The 19,730-nt window shown below is 37.3% G+C and overlaps 1 protein-coding gene across 1 annotated transcript; it reads left to right on the top strand.

Moving 5' to 3' along the window:
* The first annotated feature begins 1,047 nt into the window (after positions 1-1,047).
* On the top strand, positions 1,048-19,527 carry aco2 (aconitase 2, mitochondrial). The gene is made up of 17 exons (XM_059324214.1): positions 1,048-1,099; positions 5,215-5,357; positions 7,431-7,689; positions 8,332-8,424; positions 9,192-9,350; positions 9,467-9,617; positions 9,947-10,051; positions 10,470-10,561; positions 11,149-11,254; positions 11,378-11,535; positions 11,610-11,683; positions 12,671-12,782; positions 12,871-13,149; positions 14,595-14,786; positions 15,982-16,114; positions 16,272-16,393; positions 17,530-19,527. Exons 1-17 carry the CDS (start codon positions 1,064-1,066, stop codon positions 17,659-17,661), a joined length of 2,346 nt encoding a protein of 781 aa, XP_059180197.1. The 5' UTR covers positions 1,048-1,063; the 3' UTR covers positions 17,662-19,527.
* The last annotated feature ends 203 nt before the right edge of the window (positions 19,528-19,730 follow it).

Here is a 19,730-nt window from a genome sequence, read left to right as displayed (position 1 = left end):
TGACCTTTGCTCTATATATTATCTTTTTTATATACTACCGAAATACAATTTATAATTATTGATCTTCATTAAAACTGTGACAGTGCAGGAATTATATCTATATTAAAATAAGCAGAAATGAAATAAAATTGTTCTCATCCTTTTAAGTTTATAAACGTCAATGATATATTAAAATTTAATCTTGCATGGGTGGAATTTCAATTTAGGTTAAATAAAATAAAATAAAAACACAATATATAACAGTACTGATTAATCAAAATTTAAATTACATGTTGTGAAGCAGTCTAAATAAAAGTCAAACTACCATAAATACTTTGTCCTTAAAGGACCTTATCTGTATTAAAAAAAGCAGAAATAAAATAAAAATGTTCTCATCCTTTTAAGTGTATAAAAGTCAATGATATATTAAAATTTTAGTTATATCTGTATTTAAAAAAAAGCAGAAATAAGATCAAATTGTTCTCATCCTTTTAAGTTTATAAAAGTCAATGATATATTAAAATTTTTATCTTGCATGGGTTGAATTTCAATTTAATTTAAATAAAAAAAAAACCCCAATATATAACAGTACGGATGAATCAAAGTTTAAATTACATGTTGTGAAGCAGTCTAAGTAAAAGTCAAACTACCGTAAATAATATGTCCTTAAAGGACCTTATCTGTATTTAAAAAAGCAGAAAAAAGCAGGAATAAAATAAAATTGTTCTCATCCTTTGAAGTTTATAAAAGTCAATGATATATTAAAATTTTATCTTGCATGGGTTGAATTTCAATTTAATTTAAATTAAAAAAAACCCAATATCTAACAGTACGGATTAATCAAAGTTTAAATTAAATTTAAATTAAATTAAATTAAATTAAATTAAATTAAATTAAATTAAATTAAATTAAATTAAATATGTATAACAGTACTGATGAATCAAAATTTAAATTACACGTTGGTTGTGAAGCAGTCTAAAAGTCAAACTACCGTAAATACTTTGTCCTTATAGGACCTGCGAGAGCCGCGGCTATATTAACCGTGACGTCACCGCTGACGGGCACATCTTTGTCAGTGAACAAAATGGCAACCTACTGTCTCACTGTCGCCCGGCTGCAGGTAAGAGACGAAAAATGGCGAATTTTATCGTATTTATAAACCAGTTAGGGATGCCACTTGGTGGCTTACATTCTATAGATCAACTGAAATGTTATTCTGACCCTAATTAAAGCCGTTAGAGTGGTTGTCGGGGACATATAAGGCATGTAACGGTCACAGAGCGGCGGCCAGGTCATCGTGTCCTGACGGCCCTGAACGCATCCAGTGAGAAACAACTAGTTGATCTCTGGCTTAATTAAACACGACTAATGTCTCTGTTTACAGCAACTCGTTGCCTTTATAATCAGACTTTAACTGGGCATTGCCAGGTTAGCTTTATAAATGGAGTTGGGTGTTTGAAAGCAAGGTTAACCACAAGGTTAGAGCTCCCAGCAGCCACTCAGGCCAGCAGCGTGCAAAACACCTAAACCGGTCAACTAAATCACAGATAATAATACAGAAAACACACCATAACCCATTATTTTGCGGGTTGTTTCAAGAGAAAGGAAACACATCTATTGTAAAGTAAACTCAGGGTGTGTGGCATATGCCCAATAACAGCAATGTGACGTGGATATTTTAGCTAACCTCTTATTAAAATCCACGGTGTTTAAATCCAAACCCAAAGAGCTCTAATTAAGGTGCGTTCAAGTTCACTTTGACGGCTACATCAAGCTTGATGATGTGGGAGAAAAGGAGCAGAGAGGAACTCCTTCATCTAATATAGACTTTATCAACAATTAGGGCTGGGCGATATATCGATATAAAAGATATAGCGATATATTTTAAGTGTGATATGAAATTGGACTATCGATATTATTCAAATTGTGCACTTTGATCCTTGCTCCAGGCAAGCTGCAGCTTTTATTTAAGATATTTTGATTCTTAAAAAAGGTCCTCATGTTGTTATACAGTATTTATGATCACTTAAATAAACGGGTTTCAATAAAAACTAGTTGTGACATGTCATATTTGACTTTGACTGAACATTTGTTCTCACTTTGCGATAAAAATATCGGGATATATATCGTATATCAATATTTAGATATTCAGACCATTTTGGTCCATATCGCCCAGCCCTAATTCTAGTTCACTTTGACAGCTACATCGAGCTTGATGATGTGGGAGAAAAGGAGCAGAGAGGAACTCCTTCATCTAATATAGACTCTATTAACAATTAGGGCTGGGCGATATATCGATATAAAAGATATATCGATATATTTTTAAGTGTGATATGGAATTAGACTATATCTATATAGTTCAAATTGTGATCCTTGCTCCAGGCAAGCTGCAGCTTTTATTTAAGATTTTTTTTATTTATTTAAATGTGTCCTCCTGTTGTTATACAGTATTTATGATCACTTAAATTAACGGTTTCAATAAAAATACTTGTGACATGTCATATTTGGCTTTAAGTGAACAATTGCTCTTACTTTGTGATTAAAAATACCGTGATATATATTGTATATCGATATTCAGCCTAAATATATCAGGATATGAGTTTTGGTCCATATTGCCCAGCCCTAATTCAAGTTCACTTTGACGGCTACATCGAGCTTGATGATGTGGGAGAAAAGGAGCAGAGAGGAACTCCTTCATCTAATATAGACTTTATTAACAATATCTTTGCTGGCTTGGAAAATCACATCTCGTCCACGACATAGCACTGAATAACTCACTTTCATCTGACGTTATTATTGAGAAACTTGAGCCAGTAAAAGCTCCGTATTATTACTTAGGGCTGGGCGATATGGACCAAAAGTCATATTCCAATATATTTAGGCTGAATATCGATATACAATATATATCACAATATATTTATGCATTTATTACTATTACAATACAATAAATCTTTATTATCCACCATGATGGAAATTTGCCTTCGGCACACCGTAAAGATACAGAGTTTCATTAAAAACATACAGCAGTTGAGAATGCAGTTAAGACATACAATAAGAGAAGAAAAAAAAAAAAAATATATATATATATATATATATATATATATATATGCTTTTTTAGTGGCGGTAATAAAAAGGTTATATCTATTTATTGTCTTTTAAAAATGTTCTTGAAAAAGAGCTGGAAGTGCAGAATAAAAAAATAATTTGCTTTGATATGGAAAGATTTCTTCCATAACAAGAAGGTACCTTGTGAATAACAACACTGTTTTCCAGTCCACACTGACTCAAGTGTCAGATATCAGGGTGATACCAGGTTAGCATGACGCAACATCAGAGCATTCTCCAGCTGTGGGAACACTGGCTCCAGTCCTCTAGTTTAAATGTCTTTGTTGCCGATTTATAAATAGCCAGACGTGTTAGAGAAGCTAAGTTATAATTAAGCCGTCTGAGAGTTGTGTTTGCAGTAGATGACATCACAACAGGAAGAGGGACAACGACTGTAAAGGTGCCCTTGAGCTTGGCACTAAACCTATATACTCACTCCAATGAAACAGCTCGTAACTAACTGTGTTGAAATGGTTTCAATATGCACCAATAGGTGATTTATAAAGTAAGGACTTCACTGGACTTTCTCCAAATAGACAGCTTGTTCTGTTCTTTTTTTCTTTTATACGTTAACTGGCTGTCAGACAACTGAAGGTCTTCAATGAGCAGACAATGAGTGATAAAGATTAGTTGTTGTTGTTCAGTGAGAGAAGTGACAGTGAGCAGCTGAACCTACAACCATTCATCTCTTGGCTTTCTGGTGTCAGGTAGCTACTAACAAAGAGTTGCTGTCAATCAGCTAAACACCTAAGCTGAGTTAATGCATCAAATGGAAAACTAATTATGGGCTAAGACGTGAATAACAACTTAAAAATACCTACTATGGTATTTTTCTCATACAATTAAATTAAAAAAACTTTATTTGTCCCCGGGTGACAGCTTGCAAAGGGAAGTAGAGTAGAACAGTATCCCAATAAATATTTTAATTTTTATAAAGTAACTTTTATTATATTTTAGGATTGTTATTAATATGGCACATGCACTGAGAATAATAATCAAGTACTGAGCATCAATATAATATATATCTATATAAAAAAATCTCAATGTATCTCAATTTCTGCATTATAAAGTTCTAAAAAGTTTTTTAAAATCATAAAGTAATAGTTATTAAAATTCAAGGAAATGCTGTGCATATTATAATGCATAAATAATAATGATGATAATTCTTATACATGTGTACAAATATACTATAATTATTATTAGTGTAAAAATAGCTGCACAAATTATGATGATAAAATAAAAATAACAATACTTAATTTATCCCAGAGGGGAAATTCAGTTAGTCTGTTAGCTCTCCTGTAAATTATTGAAAAATAATGATAATGGTATTAGACATAATGATTTAAGAGTTAGATTGTTTTGTTTGTTTTTGTACTAAAGTAATAATAGGGCTGGGCGATATATCGATATAAAAGATATATTGATATATTTTTAAATGTGATATGGAATTAGACCATATCGTAAATATCGATATAGTTTTACATTTGTTTTCTTTTATATATAAATGCTGCCTTTACTAGGGTTTGTCATATTTAGTTCTTTTGTAATGTTCATTATTCTTTTCCCATATAAATATATCTATTTCAGAAATAGATTGGCCTATTTTATTTCGTAAACAAATTTTATTTTAAGATTTTTTTTATTTAAATGTGCACTTTATGGAGCTTTGATTTTTTTAAAAGGTACTCCTGTTATACAGTATTTATGTCCACTTAAATAAAAAGTTTCAATAAAACTACTTGTGACTTTGACTGAACATTTGCTCTCACTTTGCGATAAAAAAATATCTGGATATATATCGTATATCGATATTCAGCCTGAATATATCAGGATATGACTTTTGGTCCATATCGCCCAGCCCTATTACATCGTCAATGAAAGTTATCAAAGAATGAATGGAAATAAAATAAATTGCTATATTAATGTCAGTACTGATTGTTCAGAGTCCGTCAATTTCTGATCAATTAATTAAAACTAAAATAAATGTCTATATGACACCATTTCTAAATCACCCCCACTGTTTTCAGCATTATATGCTCAGTGAAAAAGGTTTTCAGTCTGCTCTAGATTGGTCAACAACAGCTGTGTGTCTGTGCTCATATTGTATGTTTTTGTTGCTGTCGTCTCCAGCTGGCTCTGGGCCATGGTGCACGCCGTCTGCACGTATCGGCAGCGTACAGAGCCAAGGCCAGCGTGTCTATGAGCAAATTTGAACCCACTTCCTTCGTCAACTATGAGAGGCTCCAATCCAACGTCGACATTGTGCGGAAAAGGTCAGCGTCCTCCTAATCTACTCTATGTTTACTGTGGCTCACGTCAGTGTTTTCTTCCAAACACTCTCTTATCTGTGTGACTGTTTTTGACCTTTAACACAGTTTTCATCATAGTTGGAGCCAAAACCAACTCTCATCAGTCAGCCTGACCCACATTGTCTTCTCACTAGGGAATCACATAGTTGGATTTTTTGCCGATATCCGATATGCTGATTCATTTAGCCGATTACCAATATTTTTTTCCCGCACAACTAATACCCACAATAAGGGCAAATTTGGCCAATTTCCCAATTGACATAATGGGTGATTCTCATAAACATGGTACAGCTCATAGCAAAAATCCAAGAGCATTGAATATATCTTTTCTTTGACCCTTTACAACATATACAATCTAAATTAACTGTTTAATATGAATTTATAATCTATTTAAAGAATTTTAAGGTATTTTCTGACATTTTTTGAGACACTGAGCAAAATTCATTACTGTAACACATTTTTAAATGTGAAAACAACAACAAGGTTTTTTTTTTCTTTTTCTTTGGCTAGCACTTAAATATGCTCAAGGGTAGCTGGTATCACCAAAATGTATTTTATTAAAATATACACATTTTAATGCAAACAATTCTATCATTACCGTAACATTTAACCATTTTTTCTCATCAATTTTCATTCAGACTTTGTTCTCTATACATTGTTTAAAACCATTATGTTTGATTATATTCTGTTAAATTATACATTTTTAAACAAATGTATATTTATTTTTATAAAGTTTATTAAATGTTTAAGTGTGAGGAAACCATGACATTTTTATCTGGATGCATTACGGTAATGAATTTGTGAATCAAAAATATATTTAAAAATATAGAAAATATTATTTTAACACAAAACAATGAATTGTGCCTCATTATGGCTATATTTTTCATTCATATAAAAGTGAAATATATTTAGTTTAATAAAGTATGTCCTTATAATCTTAACAGACATAACTTAGACTGGCTTCATGAGAATCACCCTAATAAGTAAACATAACCTGTGTTCACTGGGAACATGAGAAACGTGCAGCTGTACAGCAATTAAACCCAAATTGAATAAAACTACATGTACCTTACAGACTGCTGCTTAAATTCAAATTCAACTTAAAACAGGAGCCCCCTGCCTCTTCATGGATGACTGATTTAATGTCTTTTCTGTCCTTGGAAAAAATTATATATTCCTTAAGAGGCTCAGCAACCAAATTTTATAAAAGATGGCAACCTCTCATCACATATGTGAGTACCCTCACCTCCCTGGACCCCAACTGAGTCTATTTGATGCATCCAATTTTCATTTATTTTATTAAGGTGTTTTATTTATTTAATAATTTATTTTTTAATGAGCACACTCAGCATCCTGTGTTTATTTATGTATTGCTATTGTTAGTATAATTGTTAATATTTCTGTTTCTCTGCTCTTTTGCCTGCCTTTATATTATAATAACACTATGTTTTTTTTATTGAATTGTATTTATTTCTCTTTTTTTGAGGGGGTTGTCTTTTTTTGTGGTTCTTTGTTCTAATGTACCCTTTAAAAAACAAAAATGTGGAAAACAGCTGTGGAGTAACTTATGTTTTGAACTGATGCTTATGAATGCTAATTTCCAATAAAGAATATTATAAAAAAAAAAAAAACAGGAGCCCAATATGTGATGACTCAATCTGCACTGTGCAAACGAAATCACAAAAAGTAATAGCAAAAAATATAAGCAGCTTCAGTCCCTAATCAGAACATAAATCAATAGGTGGGCTCAGACTACACTGCACAATTCTCTGAGCTACAAACAACAGAGAGTTGATGTCACCCCATTATTTAATCACTTTATTATATCGGCGTGTTGGCCGATAGTTCATTTTCAAGCCAATATCGGCCGATACCGATAACGTGCCGATAATATCGTGCATCTCTACTTCTCACTTGTTTTATTGTTTAGCTACTTTTTATTGGTCATTTTTACATTGTAGCTGTATTCTCATCATCTCTTCTGTTCCCTGTTTGAAAACTTTGTCAAAAATGAAATGAATAAATGTTTTCCTCCAGACTCAACCGGCCCCTCACCCTGTCAGAGAAGATCGTGTACGGCCACCTCGATGACCCCCACTCGCAGGAGATCGACCGCGGCCGTACCTACCTGCGGCTGCGTCCCGACCGCGTGGCCATGCAGGACGCCACGGCCCAGATGGCGATGCTCCAGTTCATCAGCAGCGGCCTGCCCAAGGTGGCCGTGCCTTCAACCATCCACTGTGACCACCTGATCGAGGCCCAGACCGGAGGAGTCAAGGATCTGGCCAGAGCAAAGGTGATGGATCTTATTTCTAATTTTGCAAATGTATCAAAAAAAAAAAATGTAAACTTAAATTTTATTTCAAATTTTTGCAGCTTATACAGACATATATATATATATATATACACAAATTCATATTTAGTCTGCTGTTTTTCATTTGTGATCTGCTTAATATAGCATTAGAGTATATACATCAGGTCAAATATAAATTATATGGTTAAACAAAAGTAACACAAACAAACAATAAGTGATTAAATAATAAACTGTGTAAATGGAATTAAATCAAATTAAATGAAGTGAAATAAAGTAAAATAAAATAAAGGTAACATGAGATTAGGTTTAACAAATATATCTTTTTGAAGCCTCAAAGAGTAAGTTATTTGTTCCATGTGATAGATTTCCCAGACCTTCTCAATCCACATATTGTATGTTGGAGGGTTTTAACCATTTAACAGTAAAACATTTAATAGCTGAAATCAGTAATATTTGTAAAATATATTTTTCTCCCTTCCAGTTATGTAATTTGGTATTAGTCCAAACATTACCATCTTGGGATCTTTATTAAAACTTTTCTAGATTACTTCTCCAAGTGCATCAAAAAATGTATCAAATTTAATAACTTATTAACGCGTGTTCTTATCGCGTTTCTCATGCTAGGAAATCAACCAAGAAGTCTACAATTTCCTGTCCAGCGCTGGGGCAAAATATGGAGTTGGCTTCTGGAAACCAGGATCTGGAATCATCCATCAGGTATAATTTCTTGGAAATGACGGTTGTAAGAGCCATTTTGCTTTGATTTGTTTGTTTGCGCCTCTCACTACCGGGTGGAGAAGAACGCTCATTCTGGGTTCTGATGTCATGAGTTAATATAACCGGTGTATGACTGATTGTGGTGAGATGCCCGAGAGGCACACAGGTTTTTGACCGCAGAAATGTGATGTATTAGTTGGAAGTAGGGGTGCACCGATTGCAATTTTCTGGCCAATCGTCATTCTTTACCATTTTTTAAAAAGCCTGACCTGCCGATACCGATTTTTTTTATAACTCACAGCATACACCTTCAATGTTTGAATCTTATATTATTGAAAAACAATAACACAGCAGTATTTTTCTTTAACAAGTAAAGGAAATCACAATGGTTGAGGTAGTTAATAAAATATTGACCTTAAAATAAATACTTTCAGACCTTTGCGGAGGTAGATAAGATTGCTAGATAAAATCCGTTTCACGTAAAATAATTGGCCGATCGCAGATCCCGCAAAATTAAGGAAATCGGTGCCTAGTTGGAAGATATAACTTTATTTGTTTAAGAAGGAAGTAAACCTTTGTTTGCTATACTAAACTGAGTTAATTGATATACGGAAACTGGACATTTCATTCATGCGCGTAAAACCCGTTGAACGGGATCTCATCATACTAGCGGCATCTTGTTTGAGTAGCAATCAGGTCACTACAACGGTTATAAAAGCCTTTTGTAATTTGAGCACACCTAACGTTCAGATTTAATTCCCAAACAGATCATCCTGGAGAACTACGCCTACCCAGGAGTGATGCTGATCGGCACAGACTCCCACACACCAAACGGCGGAGGGCTCGGCGCCATCTGCATCGGCGTTGGAGGAGCCGACGCTGTGGACGTCATGGCAGGAATCGCCTGGGAGCTCAAGTGCCCCAAGGTCAGCAGAATCCATATTATTATATATATATTTTTCATTCATCCTGTTATCTGCGTCGCCTTTTGATAATTGTTTGGACTTCTTTACCACAATTAACTCCCCAATCTCTCTCGAAGGTGATTGGTGTGAAGTTGACCGGGTCCCTCTCAGGCTGGACGTCTCCTAAAGACGTCATCTTGAAGGTGGCCGGCATCCTGACAGTGAAGGGAGGCACCGGAGCCATCGTAGAGTACCACGGACCAGGGGTTGACTCCATTTCCTGCACTGGTAAGTAAAAAAAAAATTACATTTAAAACATAGGGGCCCTCATTTATCAAACGAGCATACGACAGAAAGTGAGCGTAAAGTGGGCGTACGATCACGTGGTATTTAAATTATGCATGTTTCAAGCCGCCACATTTATGAACAAACAATCATTTTTACGCTGTGATTAGCGTTTGATAAATCCCACGTGAACCCTGTCGTAAGACGAAATATACGCTCAGATCTGCGCTCGTTTCTGCGCTCGTTTGATAAATGAGGGCCACTGTGTTGCTTCCCAGCTGCTTGCACATGTGTGATCGTTGTTCAGTTGTGTGATGTTTTATTGTGTGCAGGAATGGCCACCATCTGTAACATGGGAGCAGAGATTGGAGCCACGACCTCAGTGTTCCCCTACAACCACCGCATGAGGACCTACCTGCAGAAGACCGGCCGTGGACGTATGTTTAGGGCTTTGCTCATTCAATTTTTTTATTTCTATCACTTTGCTTGATAAAGAAAGACAACCCATAACAAATAACATCAGACCGAGGACTAATCCCAATCTCCACTCTTTTAGTGTTTATCATGCATGATTTGTAATTAACAGTATATCTATACATAGATTCACATAAATGAATCCAGAACTATTTAATCTCAGAAAAAGAATATATTTACAGGTGTTTGCTTTAGATTTGAATATATAAAGCATTTCACTTTCTAACAATCAAGATGATGGAAATTAAATCCCAGAGTCCGTAGAAATGTCTGGAACGACATTCTAATGGAAATCTTTAAAGCTTTGGTGTCCTGTTAGTATCTCTTCATATCATATTAGTATCTCTATCTCTTAACACTCTTCCCTTTGTGTCTTTCCAGAGATTGCTGCCCTCTCTGATCATTACTCAGACTTGTTGGTACCAGATGAAGGCTGCGAGTACGACGAGCTCATCGAGCTCAATCTGGACGAGGTCTGTCCTTTTTACGTTTTTCAAAAGATCTTTTCATGCTTCGTTCATTGGATACTTAAAAGTGTATTGCATGAGGAAATGCATAGAGGGGGTGACATGAAGCAAAGATCATTTAACAACACTCTTGATTTATGAGATGTAGCCCAGAAACCAGCATCGCTAATCGTGCACAAAGTGTCTGGTGCTTGTTGTAAACAAACGGAGGTAGCTAAGTGAACACCTCCTGCAGCACATACACACTGTACTGCTCCAGAGCTAACTGTGTAGCCTGTTAGCACTGTGCTACTGTCCAACGCTGCTGCTGCTCTGTCACACGCCACTCTCGTCCCCTCCCACTGACCGGACTGCAATATGAAAGGGCATGAATATCACGCCTTCGCGGATCACTATGAACGCCCTAGGGCGAAAAGCCGGGACAAATCTTTCTGGCAATATAGCGGGACATTTCCGGGACGGCACTATGAAAGGAGCTATAAAAAGAACCTTTCTCAAAAAGAAAAAAGCAGAAATCAGCTTCCATAGGTAAATTATGGTTTAATCCAGCTCGTCATTAAGTAACTTGAACGTCGTGTTGTTTCTTACTCCAGCTGAAGCCCCACATTAACGGACCCTTCACCCCTGACCTGGCTCACCCAGTGTCTGAAGTAGGTGCTGTTGCTGAGAAGAACGGCTGGCCGCTGGAGGTCAAAGTTGGTAAGAACTGACGAGGATCTACAGGCTGCACACCTTCCATCATCCTCCTGCTGTGTGTGAAAACAACCAGAGTTTAGTTCTGCTGCTCTCTGAGGTTCCACCTGGCTCCTTCTCCCTCTGCAGGTCTGATCGGCAGCTGCACCAACTCCAGCTACGAGGACATGGGCCGCGCCGCCTCTGTGGCCAAGCAGGCTTTGGATAAAGGTCTGAAGTGCAAAGCTCATTTCACAGTCACCCCCGGCTCTGAGCAGATCCGTGCCACCATTGAAAGAGACGGATATGTGAGTGTTGGTGCACTGATTATTTATCTCTGGTTGATGTGATGAAGCTCTAATGTGTTTGTGTCTGCCTGCAGTCAAAGATCCTTGGTGATGTTGGAGGTGTGGTCATGGCTAACGCATGTGGACCCTGCATCGGACAGTGGGACAGGTGAGTGTTTGTCACATGACTAGCTGTGTTTCCGTTAACTTTGATCTAATTTTGAGGCAAAATTTCCAAATGTCACATTAAAGTGAATGCGAATTAGGGACGTTTCCATTAACTGGTGTAGATCGAATTAACATGCTTTGGTCAGAAGATGGCAGTGTAGTGGATTGCTAACATAGCATTAGCGACCTGTCAATCAAAGGTAGCCCCGCCCCAAATCATACGATTCTTTATCTTCTATTTTCTTCTAAATGGGGCCATTATTTACACTATTAACATCAAATTGTTTGAAGAAGATTTTTTACTAGTGATTGAGACCATAGTGTTGTCCTAAAAAAAATTCTGAGGTAATAAATCAAGTGAGAAGTTTTCTCATTTTGCATTGGAATGGATGGACAGAAATCGTTCTGCAGCCAAACTTAGCGCCCCCTGCTGGAATTTTTGGTAGAATGCAGCTTAAGGCACTTCCTGGTTTGCCTCCCTGCTCAGACCCGGAGGTTGCCGCCTGATTGCTAATCCATTGGTAAACAGTAAAAAAAAAAAAAAAAAAAAAAAAAAAAGAATTGAGCAAAAAGAGAGAAACCTATTTTAAAAAAAATAATCTGACAAGTTTGGCCACCAATGAGAGGATATGTCATCAGTAACTAGATTCAGTTGGGCAACTAATTATTTTTTATTAGTTATTTCTTGTCAGCTCGTCTTGACCAGCAGAGTGGAAACAGCTGATCAGTCATGATTTAAATGTTTATTACATCAGAAGTTATTCGACAAAAAAAAAAAAAAAACCTCAAGCGAGTGTAAAAACTTTAATGCGCATTTCAAATTTTGTTGTTTTTTTTTTGTTCAAATTTTGGTTTCCATAAAGCTTTTCTAATGCCAGTCTTTTTAAAATGCATCAAAAATTGTTGATGGAAACAGTGCTACTCCACAGAGTCCAGTTCAATTTGTGTAATCTTTAAGTTAATAATATTGTGTATGTTTTGCATTCAGGCAAGACGTGAAAAAGGGAGAGAAGAACACAATCGTCACGTCCTTCAACAGAAACTTCACTGCCAGGAATGATGCTAACCCTGCAACACACGCCTTCGTTACCTCCCCTGAGGTCAGAGCCAACGAAATCAACACTATAATGTAAAGACAGGCTTTTATTTTGAAAATTTAAACGCCATCCATCTCCTCTTCTTCCTCAGATTGTCACTGCCATGGCAATCGCAGGCACATTAAACTTCAACCCGGAGACGGATTACCTCACAGCCCCCAACGGAGAGAAGTTCATGCTGGACCCCCCCAACGGAGACGAGCTGCCTTCCAAAGACTTTGACCCGGGCCAGGACACCTACCAGCACCCGCCCCCCGACGGCAGCAGCCTCCGGGTGGACGTCAGCCCTCAGAGCAACCGGCTGCAGCTGCTGGAGCCCTTCGACAAGTGGAGCGGAGGAGATCTGGAGAATCTGAACGTCCTCATCAAGGTCAGCTGAGAGATTACACCAAAGGGCGCAATACAGCCAAAAAGAGGTTTCCCCCCCCCTAAAGTCGATTTATTAGCAAAGTGCACCGTTACAAATGACAGGAGCCAAATACACGTTTTACTTCGTGCTGACTCAAATTTGCGTACACGAGCTGAGAGCAGACTGAGATTTGATCGTTTCCCGCTCACGTCCAAATTGAAAAATGCTGAGCCTTGTGTAAAAATGACCGTACGCCCACTTTACGCTCACTTTCTGTCGTACACTCGTTTGATAAATGAGGGCCCCTATGTTTTAAAATGTAATTTTTTTTTACTTACCAGTGCAGGAATTGGCTGCTCCTTTTGTAGCAGCTGTTGGAAATAATGCAGGTTTAAGGCTGTGTTGTGTTGGGAAATAGGATTGAAGGAAACCTTTAAAATGAATTAACCCTTTGATGCACAACATATGAACACCTTTGTTTGAATAGCTTCTTTTTTATTACAGCGGATCATTATGTCCATTTTTGCTTTCATATTTTATGAAGAAAAATAGTTTTTGTACTATTACATCAAGTTTACACACATGGGTCAAAAATGAGCTTGAGCATTAAAAGCGTAGTGATAAAAAAAAAAGGGTTTTATTCAAAAAGTAAGACATGAAAACAAAAAAAGAGGACGTATGATGATCAAAAACAAGTTAATTGAGGAAAAACCTGGAATACTGAATGATGAAATTAATTTATTGCTAAGATATAAAATATAAAAACTTAGTCGGGTCACTTTAGACCCATGTTGTGCATCAAAGGGTTAATCCAACATAAAAACCTCTCACCTATTTCTCCGCGCCGATCGTTTGATGGAGAAAGCTGAGCAGGAGACGTCCGAGTTCTCAGTTTAACTTCACTTTATTACAATATGTCAAGAAATGTGCAGTTACAGAGTCTCTGGGTTCAATTTACGTTTCCCTGACAACACATAGGCTGGTCAGTTTGTTAAGTCTGAACACAGTATATTTTCCCTAAACCCTGTTTTATATCCAACAAAAGTTTACTAAGAATGTAGGTTGATCCTTATGCAGACGTTGCCTTGTTTTCTGTCTGTCTGTCTGTCAGTCATGATAACTTGTCTCTGTAGTGGCTGAAAATGTAAAAAATATTATCAGGTGGTAATAGAATCTTACTCTAAATAAGGCAGAGGAATTTTCTTACACATTGTTTGCATGCAGTAAGCAGATGGAGAAAATATATTTCGTTTTACAACTCATTTTAATATTGGCACATGAGCGATGTAGCAAAGCAGCTAACATGATTAATCAATGCACAGAGAGAGGAGTACACACACACACACACACACACACACACACACACACACACACACACACACACACACAGACAGAGACACACACACGTGATTATTCTAACAGTTAAGAATGGAAACGGTTATAATTTTCCTCTTTCCGTCTCACAGGTAAAAGGTAAATGCACCACAGATCACATCAGCGCTGCCGGGCCTTGGCTGAAGTTCCGCGGCCACCTGGACAACATCTCCAACAACATGCTGATCGGAGCAGTCAACAGCGAGAACGACGCCATCAACAAGGTGAAGAACTACCTGACGGGCGAGTACGGAGGAGTCCCTGACGTGGCCCGGCACTACAAGGTGAGACTGACCAGGAGGACGGCTGCAGCACACTGTGACTTTTAGTATCACATCTGTCTCTTTACTTTGCTCATATTTCTGTCATTGTCATTTACTCATTATAATAATCAAAGTGTTTCTATTGATTTTCATATTCAAACATCAAACATCCTATTCAAGACAAAATAGTAGGATTCAAAATATACATCACAAATACAGGTCGAAACTACAGACAAAACAACAAGACAGATCCTACTAATACCAGACATCAGACGTACTAATTAAATATATAGATAAACAAAAAGGACAACAATAGTAATAATATTTTTTCATTCATTCATTCATTCATTTATACAAAACAAAAAGGGCCAATTATGCCAATTTTGTTGGAGCAGATGAAAAGTTATGTTCAAAATAAGAAATAAAAGGCTGCCAGACCTTAGAGTATCTCTTAGTGTTGCCCTGCAAAGTAATCTAAGATGTTCTAATTGAAGGTGTGCCATCACCTCCTCTAGCCATCGTTTGTGAGTTGGCAGTGCTGCCTTTATCCAGTTAAATAAGATCAATCTCCTGGCCAACAGTGAAGAGAATGCTATTGCTTTCCTTTGTGCAATCGTTAGTTGTGTTTCATCCGGTGCCACACCAAAAATGGCTGCCAGAGAACAGGGCTCTATGTCTGCAACGTTTAAAAAATGTAGCTTCAAAATTAACTTAAACTTAAATGGAAACACGGCTAATGTATATTATTCAGGCACAACTTGCTCTTACTGAATAAACTTCTTTTATATATATTATATATAAACTTGTTTTTATGGTTAATTTAATTCATTCAGACCTGCAACAAGTAGTTGAATATTCTGTCAGTCAATCGGCAGAAAAACAATCAGCAAAACCTCTGATCACCAATTTATCATTTTATTTTTGAGCTTTCATCAAGAAATTCTGTCTTTTCTCCATTTGTTTGTTCTTATCATTATAAATTGAATATGCTTGGGTTTTGAACCTACAATTCAAAGTAAATGGAAAAACTGAACACAGTTGCTGAAGGGGATAATTAAAACAAGATACATCCAGATCTCACATGATACATCCACCTAGTGTTGAATTGTGCAGCTAAAGACTACATCAGTAGCTACACTATATGTATCTACTCCCATTAACTCCTTGCATCAAGTATAAATCTGCCTTAACACTCTCTCCATGGTGATGTGTGCAGGCCAACGGTGTGTCCTGGGTCGTGGTCGGAGACGACAACTACGGCGAGGGCTCCAGCAGAGAGCACGCTGCGCTGGAGCCCAGACATCTGGGAGGAAGAGCCATCATCGTCAAGAGCTTTGCCAGAATTCACGGTACTGCACGTTAACTGCTAAAGATGCTGTCATAACATTCAGTATGTAAAGAGAAGTCTGGCTGCCTTAAAAAAATGTTTTCCCTGAAGTAAGGACTGTGAAATCTTCTCCTTCACCATTCATTTTCTCACTTCCCACGTCTCTCTCCTGTGGTCAGAAACTAACCTGAAGAAGCAGGGCGTCCTGCCACTGACCTTCAGCAAGCCTTCAGACTACGACAAGATCCGCCCCGATGACAAGATCTCCATCAGGGGACTCAAGACCTTCGCTCCAGGAAAGGTAAAACAGCAGAGACAAATGGCTGCTTGTATTATTGTTGTCATGTGCTAACTTTTCTACAGCTACTAATAAAACGTTTCGGAAACACATGTTGAACATTAATTAGTTTCTTATTAGCATGAAAATAAGTAACATATTGGCTCTTAATTAGTCATTATTAAGTAGTTATTAATGCCTTATTCTGCATGGCCTTATCATACAACCAGTAAGACATTAACTAAGAGTTTTCCCTCAATAACCTCAGAATTAGTAGTAAGTAAGGAAGCTTTTGTATATGAGTTACACTCTTAATATGCTTTACTTTGTATGGACTTTATAAGTCTCTACATAGCAGTGAACGAAACCATGGAAACGGCAAATAGCCACCTTCTCCAGACCTTTGACGTGACTGGTGGCTCCTTTTGGATGAGAATTGGTAGATTGTCATGTCAATCATTACTCTACAAAGTGGCTCACTGGTAGACTAACATTGGTGCAATGTTACTGTATGCAAATGTAACTACTTAATGACTAATTAAGAGCCAATATGATACTTATTTGCATGCTAATAAGCAACCAATTAATGTTGAATGTGTACCCTAATATAGAGCTGGGCGATATGGACCAAAAGTCATATCTCGAGATATTTAGGCTGAATATCGATATACGATATACATCACGATATATTTATCGCCAAGTGAGAGCAAATGTTCAATCAAAGTCAAATATGACATGTGACAAGTAGTTTTATTTAAGTGAACATAAATACTGTATAACAACACGAGTACCTTTTTTAAAAAAAAAAAAAAAGCTCCATAAAGTGCACATTTAAATAAAAAAATATCGTAAATAAAAATAGCCTATGAAATAAAATAGGCCAATCTTTTTCTGAAATAAATATATTTATGTGAGCAAAGAATAATGAACATTACAAAAGAACAAAATATGAAAAACCCTAGTAAGAGCAGCATTTATATATAAAGAGAGAAAAAAATTGAACTATATTGATAAATGCGATATGTTCGAATTCCATATCACATTTAAAAATATATCGATATATCTTTTATATTGATATATCGCCCAGCCTACCCTGATATAAAGTGTTACCATAGTTTCTGTAATGAGAACCTCTTCTTCTTCCTGTCACTTCCCTGCAGCCTCTCAGCGCGCTCCTGAAGCACAGCGACGGCAGCGAGGAGGTCCTGGAGCTGCTCCACACCTTCAACGAGACGCAGATCGAATGGTTCCAGGCAGGCTCGGCCCTCAACAGGATGAAAGAGCTGCAGTGAGGAAGAGGAGCCAAGAACAAACGTGTGGAGGAGGATTTTCACAGGGGGGAAATCAGGGGGGGTGGTGAGGATCGTTTGGAAGATTGGGGGATGAAGAATGTAGATGCTGTGGATGATTGTTCCATCATCTGCATTAGCACACAGTTTGGACTGAGGAAACCTCAAAAGTTATTATATAGACTAGTTCAGATTAATGCACATGTTGATGATGGAACAGTAGCAACTGGTCTGCGGTCAGATATTTCTTCCTGTGTCAGTGCATAGCGTTCATGAAGGTACTGTAAGCTGCTATGGTTCAAAGTCGGACAGTAATAACCAGTTAGAAATCTGTTGTATAAACAAAGCTTCACCACACACACACACACATTACGCTTTGACCCGAGCCGTGACATCATACCCCACCTGCTGATGTGCTGCTGGTGTTTTTTTGCAGCTGTTCAAACACGCTGCAGAGCGGGAAGCCGCTACGCTCTGGAGCTCAGCCACATGATCACACACTTGCTTGAGGATTGTGTTGCACTCTGCATGGCATTCGTCAGTCCACCATTGTCATTCAACCCACCCCGGGGTTATTTACACTCCACCTAGAGCTGGTAAACAACTGCTGTTGGCTTCCACTCTGGGTCCATTTGTTGTTTAGTGTATTTTTTATAAGCACATGGCTTTAAAAGAACTACTCATATACTTGTAGGCAGCCTGCCTGCCCCCTAGTGGACATGAGGTGTGTCTACAAGCCACAGCAGCTACATTATTCACATTGACACCATAGACTGGATATAAAAAGGACCATACAAACACAGACTGCACAGTATGTGATTGGGCATTGGAGCCTGTTTTATAGCATCAAATAACAAATTCAAACCAAAAAACAGTTCATCATCAACATAGAGGTTTATACATCAGCCACCAGGTGGTGATCAAGATGTTTTGCTCTAATGTGTCATCTTTATATGCAGTCTATGGTTGACACAGCTAATTTTATTTGGGGTGGGTTGTTAAAGGGAAATGTATGAAACCATAAAGGGCAGTTTGGGAGCAAGTGGATTAAACACGGGTAAATCAGAGCGTGTGAAATAATATGACAAGTTGATTACTGTCTATCTAACAGAGCATTAAAGGGTCACTAAAACTGCTAAAAAACAAAATTTGTTTTTATCCGTCACTGTACATGTGTTACAACAGGTTACAGAAAACCAATGCTGACATTTCCTAACATTTCCTTTCCTAACAGAAAGTCTTGCTTTAATGCTGTCTAAGAATCGAGAAAAATCTTTAATCTGCCCTCCCAATCAATCCTTAACCTCCTTACAGGGTCAAACATTTAGTTTCCCCTCTTGTTTATTTATTTATATATTTTGTTGCAAAATGTTCAGTTCCTGCATGCCTTTCCATAAACTTCATAAACCGGTTAAACATGGACCTGTGACCTCTTCCAGCCCATGTTTTCAGTGCCCTTTTTTGTAGGGTAACGTGTCACTTTTTGTGTTACTTTAACCTCAACAAAAATAAAACTGTATAAAAGAAACAGTCAGTTTTGGAATAAAAACTGATGTTGGCTTGTAAATGACCACTTTGCTTTGATTAAGTAATGTGGCGGCTCATAAGAACCACTTACTACTATGTCAGCTGGTTTTGGATATAATTAACCAATCCTCAGCTCCCTGTACAGTCCTGTCTAACTAAATGCATCAAAAGGGTTAATCAGATGAAGGCCGAAACCACTCTCTTCCCCTCATCGACTGTATGTGAAGTGTCTGATTCCATGTACATTTTAGTGTTGTGTTATTTTTCTCCCAGATTATCTTTTCTGTATTACAGAAATGCCAATGGGTTGTAAAATAAAAATCCACAGATCTCATTTATTTACATCGGCTCCCGTGGTGTGACTTGTTGTGGCTGAAAGAAAGATTCAAGGGTTTAGTGTTTACTTATGGAATGCCGTTAAAGTCAATTCATAGACTATATAAATTATGAATGTAGTCACAAGCATCGAGTTCAGCGTTACACTCGTCGCCATCTTGTTTCCGATACGGGAAGCATGACCATATTTGGACTGTGGAGGAGGAGAG

Source organism: Centropristis striata, chromosome 21, assembly GCF_030273125.1.
Source record: "Centropristis striata isolate RG_2023a ecotype Rhode Island chromosome 21, C.striata_1.0, whole genome shotgun sequence".
Taxonomy (NCBI): domain Eukaryota; kingdom Metazoa; phylum Chordata; class Actinopteri; order Perciformes; family Serranidae; genus Centropristis; species Centropristis striata.
Note: the sequence above shows the minus strand (reverse complement) of the source record. Positions and strands in the feature narration are given on the sequence as shown.